Here is a 20171-nt window from a genome sequence, read left to right on the forward strand (position 1 = left end):
AGAAATCTAGGTCATAGTTGAAGTGGTGGAAGTCAATGAGATCATCCAGTGAGAACAGAGGGCCACTCGCTCACACACGTTTTTCAATTTCTTTGAGTACTGATATTTAAAACCAACGAAGTGGCTGTTGGCTTGTGTGTGCCACAATGATATTCCTGTGGTTAGCCAGGGTTCCAGGCTGTGATGGGTGGCTCACATGGTCTGGGCACTTGAGAGCAAAGTCCAGTTTTTCTAGACATAGTCAATATTAAAATACTGAGCACAGTGGGGATAGAGCTTGGGAAAGTCCTGATTAAAGGAAACAGGGTCCATGGATAAGTGATTAGTAAAATGATGTAGGAACTGTAGGGAATTATGGAAAATCTGACATCTTTTGGGTACCAGGCAAAGTTATTACTTTCAATATATATTTCTTTTAATAAACAGCTTTGACACTTTGAGAGGACTGCATTTCTGCAGAATCCATCTGGACCATAAAACAAGGACACCATTTGTTCTAAGGTCTTTGAACACTGGACACACTAGAAAATGATTCCCCAATTTGAGGGGCAGAAGAATCCCCTGCACAAAACTCTAGCCCAGTGCTTCTCAAACTTCAACATGTACACAAATCACCTAGGAATCTTGTTAAAATTCAGATTCTGTTTCAGTAGAATCGGTATAGGGCCTGGAATTCAGCATTCCTAACAAGTTCCCAGATGATAGTAATGCTGCCTGTCCTACTCAAAGTGTTACTCAAAGTGTGGTTAGAACCTTCTATGGCAATTTGACATTGATCAGTGGACTTGTCTCAAACAGGGTACCAAGTTTTTGCAATTCTTTTCTTTTTTGAAATGTAATTTTACACGTTGAATCAAATATATTAGGGCTTTTATTTTGCATATCTTTTTTTTCCATTTCACTTTTTAAGTGTTTTATAATAGTACAAGTCTGTGATGGATTAGAGAAAAAAATTGGTCCCTCACCACAGATAGTTTGAGAAACACTGCTCTAGACAATGAAGAACTTTTTATTTGGGACATAGAATTTAAATAGAAATGGTTTGATTTTTGTTACATATGATTCTAAAGCAGTATTTTAAACTTTTCTTTTTATTTATTCCATAAACAATAACAAAACTCAGCTAGGTAACATTATGACAGTTTCACCATACACTCAGTCACAAATATTTAAAACCTTTGCAACAAGAACAACAAAACCAGAGGTGTTACAAGAATAATTTACAAGAAAATCTATAAAACAGCAAGAAGCTCACAAATGTTCATTTTCTTTTGCACAAGATCACTACACTCTTTCACAACATGTTTTGTGTTACAAAATTCCCAACAAAATTGTAATTTTTTCTTTGTATTGTGGTTTCTAAAACCAGAAACTTTGAAGTAAATATCCTTTTATTAGCACCTAGTGGTGCAGAAAAAGGAAAACTCTCACATACAGACACTTCACAGCACTTTTCTAAGAAAAATATACACTTACAAAATATGTTACAAATTGGCACACTTAAAAATATACAAGATTTTGTAGGCGTCTTAAGAGTGATCCTTAAGCTTTATACTTCAATTGACTCTACAGATTATTTATAAAGCTTAACTCTGAAAGAAAAAAGGCAAATAATTTCCTAACATTTTAAAGTTGCAGTGTCATATGTCAAACAGAAACTTAGGTTACATTCATAAAAAGGGCCTTTAACATTTTTATTTTAAATTTTCTTAAATGTTTAAAGGGCTTGGGAGAGGAGAAAAAAATGGGGCTAATTGTTTTCTTTAGCACCATAAATCTGTAACTTACTAAGGAGGTGCATTCAGTTTTATGAAAATTAAATTAAGGACTAGTACATTCAAAACTCTGTAGGCAGCAAACTCTAGTCAGTGCTACAGGTATCCCAGTAGAGCATCTTACACTTTCTATCCTCCTCACTGGGAGTCAAAAACAAAAGGCTTCTTCTAGTTTTTATTCTAAGCCTTTTCTTTTGTGCTAAAAAACCAGGCATCTCTCAAAGAGGCAGAATAATTTAAATATCTCTTTTCTTCTTTTTGAAGGGGATGTCTAAGACTCAGACACCACTAAGCCTCTTAGATGGACAGACATCCTTTCTATCTCCTGTTGATGAGTGTTTTTTAGTATCTATTTACCCAAATACTGATTTTAAAAGCCTCATTCACACCTTAAACTTTGTACTAAGCCTCTCTCTTTTACATTGTCCTTCTCCAATGTTTTACCCTTAGTTATGATTCTGAAACCAAGAGTACATCTCAAGTATCATGTAGCTGCAATGGGAGCTCTGCTTCATGATTGTAGCTACTGTTTAATGCTCTGAGTAAAAAATGTGCGTTAAAGGGTAGCCTGAGTACTGCCATCAAAATAATCCCATGCTGGCTGAGGACCCTCAAGCTGATGACAGTGTTTCCCAAGTTAAACAGCCCAGCTAAAGTTTTTTTCTCCCTTATTCGAGTCCTTGAGAAACCCTTACAAAATCCCTGGCCTACATTATGTTGACAAGATCCCTGTTCGTTACTAAAATGTTTGATTTTGGTACTAAATCTTCTAAACATAATAATGGGCTTAGTGAATTTTATGACTAGAAAACAAGTCTCATATTAGTTTTATTTCATAAAAAGGACATATTCCTGTAGTGATGGGGCAGTCATTTAAAAAAATCCCTAAATGAAAACAAAAGCTCATTAAATTGATAATTTCTCAATAATACAGGAGAAAACAAACATTTTTAGTTCTAGCACTAGTTAGGACTAGCTAGTGCTCCATTCTCTTCAGCGTAGAAACTTAGCTCTCTTCAATTCTTGGAACTGTTCTGAGCGCATCTGTAAATTGAAGATGTGGCGGACTGCATCAGCCTGGTTCAGCTTGGTAAGAGCAAGCTTGGTTAAGAGGTCCTTGGATATGGTTTTTCTCCCTTAGGCAGTAAATGATAATTAGATCCCACTAAAATGGACATTCACTAGGACTGCAGACCCTCACATAATAGAACATAGGATGCCAGCCAGAGTTGTTTACAGCTTGTGAAGCATCCTTTACACTTCTCTCTCTTATACACACACTTACTCCTCCCATTCCCCTCCCCTCTGCACACATACAGATGCTTCCCAGCAAGGAAAAAGGTCAGAGAAAGTGAAAGTTGTCACAAAAGCCCACCTGGCACCAAGGACTTTAGGGAGATGACTAAAGAAGTGATGGTCAAGGTGATACAGAAGGTTTGAAGACATTTAGGAAAATGTAAGGCCTTAGCACATAATTGCACAGAGTAACAAGAAGTCAGAAAAGAAAGCTTGGAGGAAGCAGCATATGTGAGGAAGCTGGTTTATGAGACACTGGAGAGGCCACTGGTTCAAGCCAGTTATTACAGTCCAAACATAACCTTCAAAGTCTTGAAGAACCTGGGTCACGGCCATTGTTTCAGCACCCTGCTCCACATAGTCTAGCATCTAACCAGGTCAGAAAGGGGATCAGATCTATTCTTACAGATCCTCAAGGAAAAGGAGTTTCCAACTTTCCTCAGTCATATGATATAACTCTGTGTGTGGCGTGTGTGTGAGTGTGTGTTTAAAATTAGATTTGAAAGTGCTAAGGCAATTAAAGGTAATTAAGAGTGAGAAGGTACCCCTCTGAACTTACAGAAGAAAGTAGCCTGGCTAAGGTTCTCTATACTTTGACACTTTGAGGAGGTGGAATATAAGATTATAAAAGAAGAAAAATTCTATGACCAAGGACTGAGATATTAAGTAAGAAGAAGAAGAGAAAATATCATTTCCAGGAAAGTAAAGATTAAATGGAATTCTGTTGGGGAGGCATTAATAGGAAGTAGCTTCTCAGAGAGAAGAGGTTAGAAGGGAGTGGCAATCTGGAATTTCAGACCAAGGAAAATTCCATATATCTGACTTGAGATATCAGTCATAGAGCAAAACACTATTTTTATATCATTGGTCCTCACTTCACTAAGGCAGCAGGTTGAATAACGGATCTCCAAAAAATCAGGCCTACTATGTTGTAACAGGAAGAAGAAGAATTGTGAGAGCAGAGACAGGACCAACAAAGGCCTAAAAACTGAAGAACTCAGAACATAATGTACTGAGACGGATATTAAGTGCAATTAAGGGAATAAGTATCTTCTGCCTTGTCCTATTGCTCATTTCTCAAACTCAGTTTCTTGTCATGTTTAATATAAAATGATTAGTTATGAGTCACTAATTTATATGTGAAGAACATGCAATGCACTGTAGGCCAATAAAAAAGGTACTTTAAAATGGCAATTCTCTTCAGAGAAAGGGATGAACCATGCCCTAAAATTGGTTTCTAAAGGGCTCCATAGGAGCAACTGAAGGAGTATCCATTCCAAAGGACTCATGATAGCAAGTTCTCTCAAGGAAATTGTTTCCAACAGTTTCAGGCTGTCCTTCTACCCCACCCCCACCTCATTCTCTAAAGCTGAACTGATACTGAGAAAAACTGGGACAACTGCTGCTCCCATATTTATTTTTATAAAACACATTGTACTCATGGAACATTTTCTTTATTTCTTCTTTAATTGCCACCTTTTGATTACATAGAGAGCACTTGATTCCTGTAAGCCAGCAGGTGACTTTGAGGTCTGGAGTCTTGGGGATAACAATACAGGTAGAGTTGGTGATTCCAAACCAAAATTCAGCTGCAAAACAGAACAAAAACAAAAACAAAAACAAAACAAAGACCAGTTCCTAGGAACCAGCCATACCATTTAGTACAAACAGCTAGCTATCAGAGTAGAGAAATAGAAGAAAGTGTTCCAGTTTGATTATTTTCCCTTTTGGATGGCAGCTGTAGAGCAGGAGACATGTTTCATCTGGTGCCTTTCCACTAAGTAATTTTCCAGGACTCACCACACACAGATCATCAAAGCCTAGGAATAGGCCTGAAGCAGCCTCACAAAATGCTCCTCACCCACTCGTCCCCACAGACACACACAATCACACCATCAAGAACACAGGGTTGTTCATTTTACTACCTAGCTGTAAGTAGTAGAGCAGGCTGGTGAAAGGAATCATGGACTGGGAAGTGTGTATACTTATATAAGTGACAGGCTTCCTTCCATTTCTCTCTTACTACTTTCAAATGTTGCTTCTCTGTTTGTGAATATATTTAGGTGGCAATGACTAGCTAGGTTCATATTTTGCTTAATTATTCCTTTTGAAACATCTTCCCTTTTTTAAAAATCCCCTTTTCCCCCACCCACTTATTCTCCACCCTCCCACCCACAGCCTATATATTCACAAGTTAATAGGTTAGTAACAAGATTAGTAAGAATAGTAAGAGTAACAACAACAACAACCAACAACATTAATAATATTAATCCCCTATATCTGTATAGCACTTTACGATCTACAAAGCGCTTTCACATCCATTATTTCATCTGTGCCATAATGCATCAGTCATCAGACACACAGGCCTTCAACTGTGCAAGGAAAATAGATCAAATGTTAGACGTCAAGTGGTGAATAAAGGGGAAGAAAATGCTAGTAGTGAGGGATGTTGGAGCTGTGAAATTAAAAAAAAAAAGGGGGGGAGGTCTGAGTAAAAAATTGTGATTTCAAAAATTTATATAAAAAATTGAGATTTACGTTTAGTGTGTGGCATCAAACACTAGTCATCCTCAGACTAAGTATATATGGCCCCGATTAGTTGTTACCACAAATTGTTCACCTTATCTGATATATGTACGTAACTCATAGGAAGTGAACTGAGATGCCTTAACATTTTCTTTAAATGACATTGGCAATGCAAGATTAAACACTTAAAGAACACTAAAGCCATGATATGAGTGCACTTTTGACAAAACTGGAATAAAACATTTAGGAAAACTACTTAAATAAAAGCAATCTATGTACTTCATTTATCATTAGTGTTGATTTTATAGCTATTTTATAATTTATCCCAGACTATTATAAAATATATAAAACTGAGATATAAAGTATCAGCAATATAACTTTGCACTTTAAATAATTTTCAGCTACAGATTTTGCTTTTAGAAAACAAACTTTAAAGCAGCTGTTTCGTTTCCTTGTAAAAGGTTCTGTAAATGCATATACTTGGGTCCCTGGTGGACTTAGCTGTTGTGACTTCCAGACTTTTCCAACATTTTAACCCTTAGACAATGGAACAAACAAACCCTTTTTTGTGCCTTGTTTAATTGTTCATGTTTCCACACAGGACAGTTGAGTTTAAAATTGTAAAATAATATATGTATGCATATATATATATTTTAAAAAATTCATTAATGAGCTTTAAACTGTGGGGTGAGTCTGTGAGATGAGGTAAGGAAATTTGGCACATTTCAAACAATATCCTTTAAGTTTTGGTAAAGTGTATAACACAACATATTTTTCCACTGTGATCTACAGGTGCTATCCACATAAGTGGGGGTGGTTAATAGCAAGAATCACTGGAATGTTTCTAGTAAATCAACAGGGACAAGCTCCCCAAATACTCACAACCAAATGTTGATATAGAAGTAAAAATATATACAATACAGTCACTTGTTTGTAGTTTGGCACAATGTTTTCCTTTTTTTCCTTGGGTAAATAGTGCATAAACTACTTGTGCAACTGTATGACTTTTTAAGTCTTTTACATAGAACATCAGATTAAAGTTTGCTTCCAAAGACTTATTCCCATACTTTAAAATTCTTTTCTTTAAGCACTTACATGTCAACATACATACCACAAGGCATATTTTGAAAGAAATAAAACACAAACATCAAATGTCTTTCTGGAAAATGCGAGTCTCTTCTTCAAACACAGGTAAAACCCAAAATGCTGTTTCTGCTTTTAGGAGATTGTAGTCGGAATCCCTGCAGAAAAACCAAACAATTTATGCCATCTTAGTTAGCTTTAGTGTATGTCCCACAAAGGGATCATACAATCTAAATTTTTTTTTTTTGTGAGAAAGATCAGCCTGAGCTAACATCCATGCTAATCCTCCTCTTTTTGCTGAGGAAGACCGGCTCTGAGCTAACATCTATTGCCAATCCTCCTCCTTTTTTTTCCCCCAAAGCCCCAGTAGATAGTTGTATGTCATAGTTGCACATCCTTCTAGTTGCTGTATGTGGGACGCGGCCTCAGCATGGCCGGAGAAGCGGTGCGTCGGTGTGCGCCCGGGATCCGAACCTGGGCAGCCAGTAGCGGAGCGCGCGCACTTAACCGCTAAGCCACGGGACTGGCCCATACAATCTAAATTTATTTACATCATACTAGATGCAGTATGATGCAGAAAAAGATACAAATAGCAGGGGGCACTAGAAAGCACTCAATCGCCACGATGAGATTTTGTTTTCCAAATTATGCTCTTTTTGCTTAAATGATCTTGTCTTTTTGTCTATATAACTTTTTAATTCTGTTGTTCCAAATTTTTCTTACTGCAAAGCCCTTTCCTTCCCCAAATCATTCAAGAGCATATTGTAGTTCTGTTTTCTCAATAAGTAAAAACTAATGCTGAATAGCAGAAAAAGTAGCCTTTTTAGAGCTTATCCCTAGCCAAGCCAAAACAAAATTGCCCAATCTTTTGGGTGGCTTAAAGGTCCAGGAATTTTCATGCACTTTTTTCTTTTCTTTTTAAATTGAATGGGACAGTTTCTTTCATGCAAATTTTTGCTTTCAAGAGGGAAAAAATGAGGGACTGTGGGCTTAGCAGATAGTAGGAAAGCTAAGGGTGCATCATCCTAGCCATTTTGGTGCAGTATTACCTCAGTTTTTCAAAAGAAGCTGTCCCAGCCTCATCCTTGTGGATCTGTTCTCGCTCCATGCGCTTTCCCTTACACTTCTCATCTCTCAGGGCCTTGGAGCTGGATTTGTGACGATATAACTTTTTGTGTGTTGGTCCATTATTGCCTAAAGTGCTCAGGTTATTATACTTTTTATCAAAGAAGGCAGAGCGAGAGTCCTCGTTATAACCAGGCATGTTTGCGCCACCAGGATCACCTATCGCTGCTTTCCCATTGCTTTTACTCATACCCTTGATGGACCTGTGATTCTTAGTGGCTCCTGGGGACCCGCTGTTGACCTTTTTCTTAGATTCCTGTGGTGTTCCAGCCAATATTTTGAGGGTTTTTAATTTTAGACTATTTGATTCAGGGGAGTAGAATGTGTTGGGGTCCTCATGGTGCTCCATGGGTTCCCAAAGGGGCTCTATGGAGGCCATCATGAATCTCTGAACATCTGCCATACCAGAGGCGATGTTGGACAAGATATAGGAAGGCTCCTGAAACTCCCGTTGGTCATCATCCAGGAGGCTGTTGGTGTTGGTGCCCATGCTCATGTCGCTCCAGACTGGGCTGCTCTCCTTCCCCAAAGCCCAATCTCCAGAAATTCCTTTTTGATTTGGCATCTTCAAAGAGGCCACAGGGCCACCATGTTGGATACATTCGGCCAATGTCTTCCCTGTGGAGGATATACTGTTGATTTGACCTCCCCCACGGCCAATGCCAATTTGCATTTTGTCTCCATTGATTGCAGCCATGTATTTCCCTTTCTTTGTTGACTTAGGGACCTGGCGGGAGGTTTTGCCAGGTGGCTTTTCAATCCCTTTGTTGTTGGCTTTGGGGGATTTTTTCCTGGTGTTCTTCTGAGAAGAGCTTTGGTTTATAGCCCCACTCTTGTTGGGTGAACTTTTCTTTCTTGATTTTGACACTTTGTTGTTGGTACTCATTTGACCAGATGGATCATTAAATGTTGATAGACAAGGGGTTTTGTGGAGCAGGCTGATAGAATCCTCATCATTGAACATATGGAACTGAAACTGATGGTTATTTAAAGTAAATTCATCATCCACTTGGACCTGCCGTGAAAGGGTACTGCAGTCCCACTTGATTTTCTCCATATTGCCCAGTGGTCCTGAGACACCCTCTTGGAACCCCTTCAGTGTTCCTAGCGTCTTGATACCCTCACACCTGGTAATTTGAGGGGAAAGACTAGGGGTGTCAGGTGGGGACATCTCTGAGAGGGAAGAGTGGCGGAATTTGTCAGGAGTGAAGTTGGAGATATCCAGGAGGTCAGTGGACTCCTTTAGTGGTGCTATCTCATCAATGCTCTGCTGGATCACTAGCTTGGGGCTGCAATGGGCCAGGAAGTCATCAGTCATATCATCATCACCATCCTTTTCACAGGACTTCAAGCTTAAGGAGCAATAATTGCTTGAGTTGACAGAGAGTGGGGTCATTGAATCAAAGTTAAAGAGCCGACCATCATCCATATTGACTGGGCCCTGCTGGAAAGAAAAGCAGATCTCTGCATTATTAAAGTGACATAATTGATAAGAGTCATCAGATGGGAGCTGGGTGTCTTGTACAGGAGCATATAAGACCTTGTTGCAACTACTGCCACCACTATTGAGGCAGATTGGATTGTATGTTGTAATTGTGAGGTTATTTTCCATAGAGACTACTTGGGAGACTCCAAATTCACTGGATTGGGTTGGAGCTATCTCCCTTGAGATTTCAGCCATGAATTCCTGGCGGCCAGAAGTAGGCTTGTTGGGCCACACATTTTCATAGTGGTTTGACTCCATTTTGAAGTTTTGGGATGACTGCTGCAGCTGAGACTCAGAGGGTGAGGAAAGCACACAATCCTGTGCAGGCTGGAGAGGTACAAATGATTTTTCTGTTTGAGTGAGGTTGCCTTCATTTAGTTCTGGAGAATGTTGAGTGAAGTACGAGATACCAGTATTATTTGACAAGTCAGAAGCATCTAACAATGTCTGTAGATAGCCTCCGGGGATAACAGGTATATCGGTGGCAACATTAGCAGATGATAGAGGCATTTCAGAGGAGCACGTGGCTGGTAGGAAAGTAGAATTCTTAGCAACCTTTGCCTCATGAAATTCAGATAGATGGGAACTGTTTGAGGTCCCAGGAATAGTTTCATTCTTTAAATTACCTTTGGAGGACTGGTCTTCCAAAAGAGGGTTCATTTGAACAACTGGCTTGCTTTCTTGCCCAGCTTTGATTTTCTTGGATTTTAACCTGGCTTCACTTTTAAATTTGATTTTGTTGAGCACTTTCCTCTCTGGCCCCTTAAATTCTGCATCTTGGGCTTTTACTTTCACTGATTCAGGGCCTGTGATATCATTTAAATGTGATCCATTTGCACAGCTCGGGGGAGCCAGAGGGGTTGACTTCAGTGTACCTTTCAGGCCTCCATCTTCTTTACGGCTACCAGCTTGCCTCTGATCATTGCAGAATGAAATCTGCTTACCACTTGATGAAGTTTCCATGGATGGGATTCTTTGAATTCTGTGCCTGTTGCCAAGTTTAGATTTTCGTTTGCGAGCAGGTGGCAGAAATGACACCTCAAAGCTACCTGGTTCAAAGCTTTGCTTTTGGCATAAGGGTGTCTTGTTGGAGTCTGCGTTGCTGTTTCTCTGCTTCTTCTTCTTCTGCCAGAAGCCCTTCAAGGGGGCCAGCTTGGCATATTTGCTGAGCTGATTCTCACTCAAATTCACTGTTGTCTCACTGGCATCCACTCTACTCAACTTCACCAGCATGTTCTTCTCACCTTTAAAGCGATTGATGATGATATATTTGATAATAACAGGGGGCTCTTTACGGGTTACTTTTCTTCTCTTTTTGGGACACCATTCATCATCATCTTCCTCTTTGGAACCACCTGGCAGCCATTCCTTCCTCTCATTTACTTTTTCACCCTCTAGTGAGTCAACATCATATAGATAATCTTCACTGTACCTGACTTTTCTCTTGGCTCGCAGCCCATAGTTCTGCTGGGAGGAGGAGCTGCCAGAATTAGTGTCCCGAGCCATATAGCGGCTACAGTCCTTGATCTCCCCCATAGCATCATAAGAGACCTCGATAAAGGAACTGTCATCACTGAAATTCCCTGATGTCTCCAAGGAATTGGCAAGATGGCCCTGCTTTGGATTCTTAAACTGTCCTACCTCAGTCCCACTGCATGGTTTATTTAAGGCAGATTTTTCCCCATTATCCTTCCCATCTTCTTTCTCTACACTTTTATCTTCCTTTCCTTCTTCTTTGCCTTTCTTCTTGTCCAAGTTTTTATCTTCCTCCCCCCAGTTGATGCTCACATCAGGGACCTTGAATTGGGAAAGATCGCTGCTCTGCTTCAGGGTCCCACTCTTACACTCCCGCTTGGGGCAGGTAGTAAAGACACTGGGAAAAAAGTTGAATTGGGCATCCTCCTGCATCAGAAGGGTAGTCTTGTCTCGAACATTGTCCTGGAAAGACTCATATCGAATTTTCAGGGAGCAGACATCACTGCCCAATGTTGACTCATCATCATCAAACATGTAGTTATCCACATCTTCTTCAGAGAATAGATTGACAGACAGCTCATTCTTGGAACAGAGGTCAAGCAGTTCAATCTTACTCTCACTAATGAAAGTCTCAAAGTAACCCCAATCCTGATTGGAATTTGCCAGCAAAGCCTCTTCTGTATTGCACTTATCTAACAGTAATGCCTCATAATAACTTTTCTGAGCTGGATCCTCCAAGTCGATGTCAGGTTTCTCAGCTTCTCGTCTATCTCCTGCCCTTGATTTGTGCAGGGGGAAGCCCAGGAGCTGGTCTGAGAGCAGCTGCTCTCCGTATTTCATGTTTTCTCCAGCATTCATACACTGAATCCCTATATCAGAGACTGCACAGGTTTCATAATCCCTATTTAGATCACTGACTTTCAGACTGATCCCTGGCTCAGGATCTACTGCATCCTTGGATTCCATGAAGCAGCCCAAGCAAGTCCTGCTTGGCTGCATGAGGCAGTCCCCATTCAGAGCTGACATGCCTGCAGGCTCCATTATGGTGAATGGAGCTTTCTCACATTCATTGGGCAGTGACCATGTATTCAGGCCTTTTGCAACACCAGATGTAAGGGAGATGGCATTCACAGAAGCACTATTAGCAGCATGCTCAGGTGCTTCAATCAGGCCCAAAGGAGAAGGAGGGCTTTGCATACAGGGCTTCTTAGAGGGCAGAGGCAGGAGACCCCTGGGATACATCAGGGTCTCTTTTTGAACCACCGGTATAGGCTGGATTGGTGCAGCAGCTTCTAGAGCTGCAAATGACTTCATTGCCACATCCTGGTCCTCTGAGTCTAGAGAAAAGGGAAATAAATGACAAGAATAAAGTTAAAGGTCTTAGACCAGACTCATTAACTCTCTTTCCCTTGATCAGTTTCTGGTACTGGATCTTATTATATAAGCTAAGCCACAGCTTCTCTAGCTTTAGAACTAGAAACTACAAAGTTAAAGAACAACCCTGATTTTATACTGAACATTCATATGAGTGAAAATAATATTCCTTTAGGTTCAGCTTTTTCTTCAGACACAGACAGGGCTCTCCTCAGAAATGAGGGAAGAATTGGACTGCTTGATTAATTGGAAAGTGAAGACTTTCAGGGTAGGAAAATGCTCAGATGGACTATTCATGGTTTTGAGCTATGAGACTCAGTCCTATCCTTTAGACCTCTGTTCCCAAAGCTCCCACTGAATCTAAACATTCCAAGCCTCACATCAGAGCATATTTCTAATTCACTAGGAATTTTGAGGAACTTAAGTATTCATCTGACAGAGATGATTTGGGAGAACAAAGGGGTTGGATCACATACCTCTTAGAGACCCTTCTAGCCCAGTTAGAGATTTGGTGGAATAAAGTTTAGGACTAACATGAATCTCAGAGACATCCTAGACTTAACCTACTGCAACTTTGTGGATACTGGAAATCTATAGTAATAACCAAGGACTACTGGGAGAGATATTATGTACTATAATTAAATTCCCTTACCATTTTCTTTGACCCCATTAATGAGAGTCTTTTCTCCGTTGGCTGAGGCAACAACAGCCTTATCTTGTTGGTTATCCATGAATGTAACCTCTTATTGTTTCATTCCAAGTCCAAATGTTGTCCAACCTGCACATTTCAAATATATAGTATCAGTCATTAAATTTTTTTTTCTGTTTTAAGTTTATTTTGGTTAGAGAGGTCTTAAAAGGCTCACCGGAATTTACCTGTTTCCAGGCTGGCTTCATTACTGCTATTGTTTTTGTTTCATAGTTTATACCTACCATATAAACCAATTTGGAAATTCACTCTTCATTCATACATCCTAGATCCTTCTATCCCCTCTAGGCCACCATACTATTGAAAATAGAAATCTGAGGAAGCAGGCAAACTTACACCTTTTTCCAGATCGTAAGACATTTAACCTAATCATGGCCATCCAATTAGGAAGGACACAAAGTAGAGTCCAGAGTAACCTGAAATAAGGGGTGTGTGTCTGTGGAGATTGGCTTTATTTCTGTTTGCCTCATTTCTACTTCAGATGATCTGAAGCTCTTCAAAAACAAGCCAATTCATACATACATACACATATACATCACACTCAGATTTTCTCTCTCTGTGCCTTAAAATTTGACTGCTAAGGATGAAAGAAGTAGAGAATTCCTTCCTTGGTTTCTTGACTTTCATGACCTTAACGCTGGTTTTGACAAGTATTCCTCCAAGCCCACAGCAGGATTTTAAAATGTGACTACAAAGGAGATATGGAATTTCTGAAAAGGTCTCAGCATCATCTGGTATTTTTAGGGCACAGAACACATGTCTATAGCCCCTCATCTCCTGCCCACCTACCTGGGTCTTAGGTATATGCAAAATGATAGGAGACAAGGCCACCCAAGATGGAGGTATCTACCATGTGCCACTACAACAACTATAAATCTCTATTTATTCCAACCCCTCTTTTCCTAGACTTTCTCCTTAGCCAAGTATCCTTCCCTTTATTAAAAAGTAAAGACTACTATGGGGCTGGGCCGGTGGCACAAGCGGTTAAGTGTGCACGCTCCGCTGCGGTGGCCCGGGGTTCGCAGGTTCGGATCCCGGGTGCGCACTGATGCACCGCTTGTTAAGCTGTGCTGTGGCGGCGTCCCATATAAAGTAGAGGAAGATGGCCACGGATGTTAGCTCAGGGCCAATCTTCCTCAAGAAAAAAGTGGAGGATTGGCATCAGATGTTAGCTTAGGGCTAGTCCTCCTCAAAAAAAAAAAAAAAAAAAAAGTAAAGACTACTGATGGCCAAGCAACCATTACAAGAATCTCAATTGCATATTCACTTACCCTAATTCATGTGCATATTATAAAAGGTAGGTCCAGCATTGAGAGAACAAGAAGCAGTAAGCTGACACAGTTTTACATGATTCAATTTATACGATATTTTTTCTATCTGGGCCTATTTTCTTATCTGTAAAATAAGAAGTCTGTATTAGGCAATCATCCAGTTTTTAAAATGTTAGATGATCCTGGTTTTCCCCTAACATTTATATGTCAGAATTGCCAAACTTTCTTCTCATTTTATACAAGACCTGACTTGAGAGTACCCAATAAATGACAGGTGCCAGGGAAAGAGAAAGAAATGTTTACTTGTTGTATTTACGCAGAAAGAAGGGCTGGAGATTTCTAAAAGGTGGAGAGGAGTGGCTAGCAATGTCAAAGTCCCCATCCCTTGGCAAAGAGGATTCATTTGTGGTAGAACTGAATGAACAGATCAGATGGCTGAGCCTCTGCTTCAGAGAGGACCCTATAGATCAGATGGAATCATACTGCCATCATGGATTGCTCTGTGCATCTGTTTTTTTTAAGAAACTCAATAGAACTTTGGGTATTATTTTATCCCTCTTTAACCCCTCCACTAATTCCATCTTGGCAGGGACTTGATAAGTGGCAAATTATTTGTGCATTTTAATAATTTAGTGTCTTCTTGTCCCTTATGCCTAAGGCTAACTACAAGTCCATTTTTATCACCAGGAAGACCAAAGCACAAAGAAACAAAAAATAAAATAAGGTCACAAAATAACATAATGGCAGATCTATGAAAGGGACCCAAGTCTCCTGATCAAGAGACCGGGTGTTTTTTCTTAAAATACAAAATGTTTTCTCTATAATTCTTACCACTTCCAACTCCTGGCCAAAACAAGGCTGTAGAAATATAAGTTTGCACATGTTACTAATCTATACTTCCACCCCTTTTCAGGTAATGAAATAAAGAACTGCTGCCTCAGACAAGTATTGATTATTAGTAAAAATTAATGTACTATAAAATATATACAGGAGCAATGTATCAAGAATTATACAGTCTTGTCAGACAGGACAAGAACACTATGTTAGGGGACATATTAGTGCCATTGTAACTTTACTCCGGGATGTTATTTCCCTAAGAACATAATTTTTTTTTCTAATAGAAAAATATAACCAAGCACCCAGGATTTACAGTTCTGAATTAAAGGGAATCTTAAAGGGTTAAGAATAAAGGAAATACAATTTGGCAAGAGATAAAGAAGTGAAGAGGGGTATGGGAACTTGATGAGCTGGGAAGCGGGGAAGAAGGGAATGAATACCCATTAGGTGCTAGACTGGTTACAGTTACAGTTACAGAAATTATCTCATTTTGCACTTATAATCACCCTGAAAGGTTGGCTCTACTAGGTTCCCCTTTTTTTTCAAAAGGGAAAACTGAGAGTATCATAGATACTAACTTAGTGATTATCAATTATTTGGGCCTTTGTTCTACAGAATTAGAAGGCTAAACCCTGAGCAGACAATACTTGAGTCCTTTCCTATGACTTTTCAAAACTCAGCTCTAAACGAGACAACCTAAAGGTATATATTTTCCCACATGTTTACTTATTTATACTTTGGCTGTTTATAAAAATGATTTCAGAGAGGGATTATAATTTTTTATAGTTACTATATAAAGAACTCCGGGCTTGCTTTAGCTTTTCCTCACTTATCAGCATTTTAGGACAACAAATTTTGTGGGATTTAAAAAATCTATTTTAAGGTAAAATTAATTAGCACTTTTGGAATAATGTATAACAAATTTCTCTAGTGATCATGGTAAATCATGCAGTGTAATGGCATTGAAATAACATTAGCATGGAGACAGGGATTTTGAAGAAAGGAAGCGCTCAATTAAACCAGAAAGACAATCCCTCCTACCTGCCCTTCCCCTAATTTGGGCCTGATGAGGGCTCATAGATCTTGTCCCAGTAGGCTGCTATGCTCTTCCCCAAAGGCCTTTAAGCCTCAGGTCTCAGAGTCTAGAATGTGTACACCAGCATTTGTGTTGGGGGCTGTCCTTGGCCTTTTCCAACTGGAAAAGAAAAAGCAAGGCAAGAAAGTAAATCATATTTTTGCCTATGGACCTGGGACAACAAAGCCTTTGGGGTTTGAGTAGTGCTGATCTCTGGGATATCAGTTTAAATTAATTCAACAAATTGACTAGGTACCACCTGTGGTCATGGTAGTGTACCAGGCACTACAGTAGAAAAGATAGGTGAATGAGACTAGATCCAAGTTCTCAAGGTGCTCAGAGTCTATTGGGGGAAAACAAGCCATAGAGAAATTCTAATAAATGTATAATATACTGAAAGAGAGGCAAAAAGTTTCTATGGGAGTTCCAAATGGAGAGATACTATTCCACTTCTAGAGAGGAGAGAGATCAGGGAAGTCTTCACTAGTAGCAGCAGCATTTGAGATGGACTTTGGAGGATGGTCTTTCAGGAGGTGGGCATGGGGAAATATAGAGGAGAGTAAAGGCATTCCAGGCTGAAGGAATCTCATGAGATGCCATGAATCTCTCCCCACTCCAGTCTATCCTCTGAACAACTACTACAGAATCACAGGCCTGACAACTTGCCTCAAACATTTCTGTTTTGCCTTGCATATAACATCCTTCTCGATCAATCCTCAACTTCTCAAGTTGTATTCTCCTTCTATTCTGTTTACCTTCCCCTATATTCCCAAATATTCTAACTCTCTCTGCTCCCTTAATGTGCCAGACCAGTTTTTGCTTTTGGGTGTCTTGCACTTGATATTCTCTCTGCCTGGTACGCCTCTCTCCACCTTCTCCCTTCCTCTACTCCCTCTCTTCTTCCCCTTTCCAGCCTCCCTTTCACCTCCTTTTCCTATTCCTTACTCAATTTTTCCTTGACACCTTCCTTGGTTCTCCCCACCCCAAACAAAATTAGTCTCTTCCCTTCTCTGTGTTCCTAAAGAACTTTGATCTCCTCTGTGTTTATCACCTTATATAGACGTTACTTCTTTATATCTGATACCCTCAAAAGACTACGCGCCCCCCACCTCCACAAAGCCTAGCTCACATAGTGCCTAGAACATGGTATGTACTCTGTAGAAGTTGATTAGACAATGACGTTGGATGGTAGGAAAAGAGGGCAAAGAATTTGGGAACAGTAAGCATTTTGCTAAAATATAAAGTACACACAAGAAGATATGGCTGAAAACATAAGAGCTATACTGTGGAGGCCACCCAAATCTTAATTCAGGAAGAAAATGAAGGGTTTTGAGCAGAGGAATGCTATAATTAGAACATTAGGACTAGTGAGAGTGGGAGAATCAGAGGTAGGGAAATAGGTTAGGAAACAATGTTCAGGTGTGAGAGGTCAAGAAGATTAGAATTAGAGAGGAGGAAATAGGAATGGAAAGGAGATGTTAGATTTGAGTAGAACTGCAGAGGTGTGCTGTATACACTTGGAAAATGATTTAGATGTGGTAGGTGAGGGAGCAGGAGTCAGCATATAGAGAGAAGAGAGAGGTCAAGCAGGCATTAGATGGTTGTGAAAGGAGCATTAGGGGTGGTTGGATTCCAGGCCAGAGTATCTTCAGAAATACGGGTGCCAGGATCTTCATGAGAATAAAGCAAGGTGAGTAATAAGCCCAACTGTCAGGTCCAACATGGATAATGAAGCTGACAAGAGTCTTAGCTGTCATACTGGAAAGGAGGCAACTGACCAGCCAGCTAGTATAGATGAGGCATCTACAGGTTTGGTTAGGGACTGAAATGGAGCAAGGAGATGGGAGTGCCGTAGCAAAAATGTCCACAGAAGGTTTCCAGGCTAGCTTAGCCAAGCTCTGTCTAGTCTGATTCTTTCCAGTTCAAATCCAGTCAGTATGATGGATGACAGAATCAACAATAGTACAGAAAGCACATTCATATCCATAATGCTGCTTGGCTAATTCCATTTTCTAATACCTACCAGGATTTCAAGATACTAGGTTAGAAATATGGAGGTATGATGCTTTTAAGTACATAAAACATGCTTAAATGAGGAGCCATATAAGTTTTAAAATATTAAGGGTGAGAGAGACATCAAAAAGAGATGACCACAATTAAACTCTAAAGAATTCTATAGATCTCAAAAATATTACATAAGTCTATTTCATCTCTCATGGTAAAGATTCCAAAATTCAAAAGATAGGCACAAAAAGTTCATATACAAGAGGTGATATCATGTAATGGATGGAGTACAACCACTAACTAGCTGGGTGTCCTGAGATAAGCTCCTTCCCCTCTCTGGTTCTAAGTTTTCTTAGCTGTACAATAAGGGAGTTGAACTAGACTATATCTAAGGGCTCTTCCAGCTTTGAGCAATCTATAATTCATTTAATTTTTGTGTTTTTTTAATTTTAAAAAAGTGAAATTACATGTACAAGGAAAAATTTACATCTATGAAGAGTTCTGATTTAAGTTTTATGTGATACTGAGATGAGCCTAAGATGTACACCTGAAGGCACTCTTTACTCTCTTCCATCTCTTGTCCCTTCCTGTATTCCTCTGATTTTTGTACATTCCTACCCCAATCCTGTCAGAGGCAGCAAATAGAGTGCTGCTGCTAGTGACAGGGCTCTATATGTTTCACCTGCCTTCACTTTTGGCAGCCAACAGTCTGGGGGTGGGTGGGGGGAAGCGTCTCTTTGCTGTTAGGCTCCTGGGCAGGAGCTATAGTGGCTGATTTTTGTCCTAGCTCAGTAGCTCAAAATTTGTGTCTCCCTTCCTCTTCTTTTCTCCCTTCCCCCACTGTTCTTATCTACACCATCCTTTGTGACATGACCCTAAAGAAATTTCCAAAAGGGCAAGTACTTAAGACCACAAATCAATGAGAAAGTATGTGAAAATTCATTGTCCATGTTAAAGCACTATACAAATGCCAGAAAACCTAATATTCAATAAGACCTGGATTAGGAGTAGAAAGAAACAAGCAGAAGCACTCGTGGGCTCAAGTCAGGAATAGCCAGCCTCCCCACTAGTCTTAATTTCTAAACTTTTAGATCACAGGTAGCTCAACCTTACTGGCACATCTCAGTGTCCCTTTGCCTTTGCAAAAGAATTCAATTTTCATAACTTCTCCTGCCTGCTTTCTCTTTCAAGTCCAAGGAACAAGTGGTAAAGTCCAATAATTGTTTGTCAGGTAAAGAATGGGGTATTTCTTTCTAAAAAGAGTCCCTTTCTTCTTGTTGCCAGACTCATATGGGCAGTATAATGGCACAATAAGCACAGAGAGACCAACCTCGAACACCCGTTGGTGTGTACAAGATGGTGAGTCCTTGGAAGGACCATGCCACTGTAGCCCGGCACTTTGTGAGAATGGGTTTATAGAAGGATTGTGTCCTAATCACAGAGTGCCTTTGTTGACAGGCAGCACTGAGTTACGTTTAATGCTTGAGTATAATAACTGTAGGCTGAATTATCTTTTCCCTTTCTCCATATGGTTTCTAGTCTCTTTTCTTGCTGCTAATCTAGCTTGTTAACTTCATTTAAAAAATGTTATTAAATTCTTTTCAGAAATACAATCACTGAATCATAGGGCTAGAAGAATCTTGGAAGACAGTCTAATCCCAAACTCCTCATTTTACAAATGGGGTAACCAAGTCCCAGAAAGGGGAAACTACTTGTCCAATGTCACACAGTGAGTTGGTAACACATACACATCCTTGGAAAAATACCCATGGCACCAAGTTACATATCAGGTAGAATGTAAGTTAGAAATAAAAATAACCACTAATAAGAGGGCTACTACCTTTTTGTTTGCCTTTATTGGATGAAATTCTACCACAAATAAGAAAAATGTTCTTGCTTATCCCAAGAGGGAGAGTAGAAGGGGGTGGGGAAAAAGCCAAACCCAAAACCCATCTGGGAAGAAGGCACTGCTCTTCCAGCCTCTGTATTCTAGAGCTCTATGTTGTCACCCTGAGGCATACTAGTCCAAGCACCATATTTATTCCTTCCACATACACACACGATGTTCATGTACACTCAAAAAATCATGGTGCCTTTCTTCTCCCATTGTGGAAGCAGGATGCTGCAACTGGAC

General features: G+C 39.9%; 1 protein-coding gene across 2 annotated transcripts in view; it reads right to left on the reverse strand.

Moving 5' to 3' along the window:
- Positions 1-5898: 5898 nt before the first annotated feature.
- Positions 5899-20171, reverse strand: part of NEXMIF (neurite extension and migration factor) — a 147958-nt gene continuing 133685 nt past the window's right edge. For both annotated transcript variants that reach the window (XM_058536205.1, XM_058536206.1), the window contains exons 2-4: positions 12794-12919; positions 7730-12104; positions 5899-6838 (exon numbers count right to left, since the gene is read on the reverse strand). In XM_058536205.1, coding sequence (XP_058392188.1) covers positions 6745-6838; positions 7730-12104; positions 12794-12872 — 4548 coding nt within the window. In that variant the 5' untranslated portion in view covers positions 12873-12919 and the 3' untranslated portion in view covers positions 5899-6744. The remainder of the gene's footprint in view (positions 6839-7729; positions 12105-12793; positions 12920-20171) is intronic.

Source organism: Diceros bicornis, chromosome X (assembly GCF_020826845.1).
Source record: "Diceros bicornis minor isolate mBicDic1 chromosome X, mDicBic1.mat.cur, whole genome shotgun sequence".
In the NCBI taxonomy this organism is placed as follows: domain Eukaryota; kingdom Metazoa; phylum Chordata; class Mammalia; order Perissodactyla; family Rhinocerotidae; genus Diceros; species Diceros bicornis.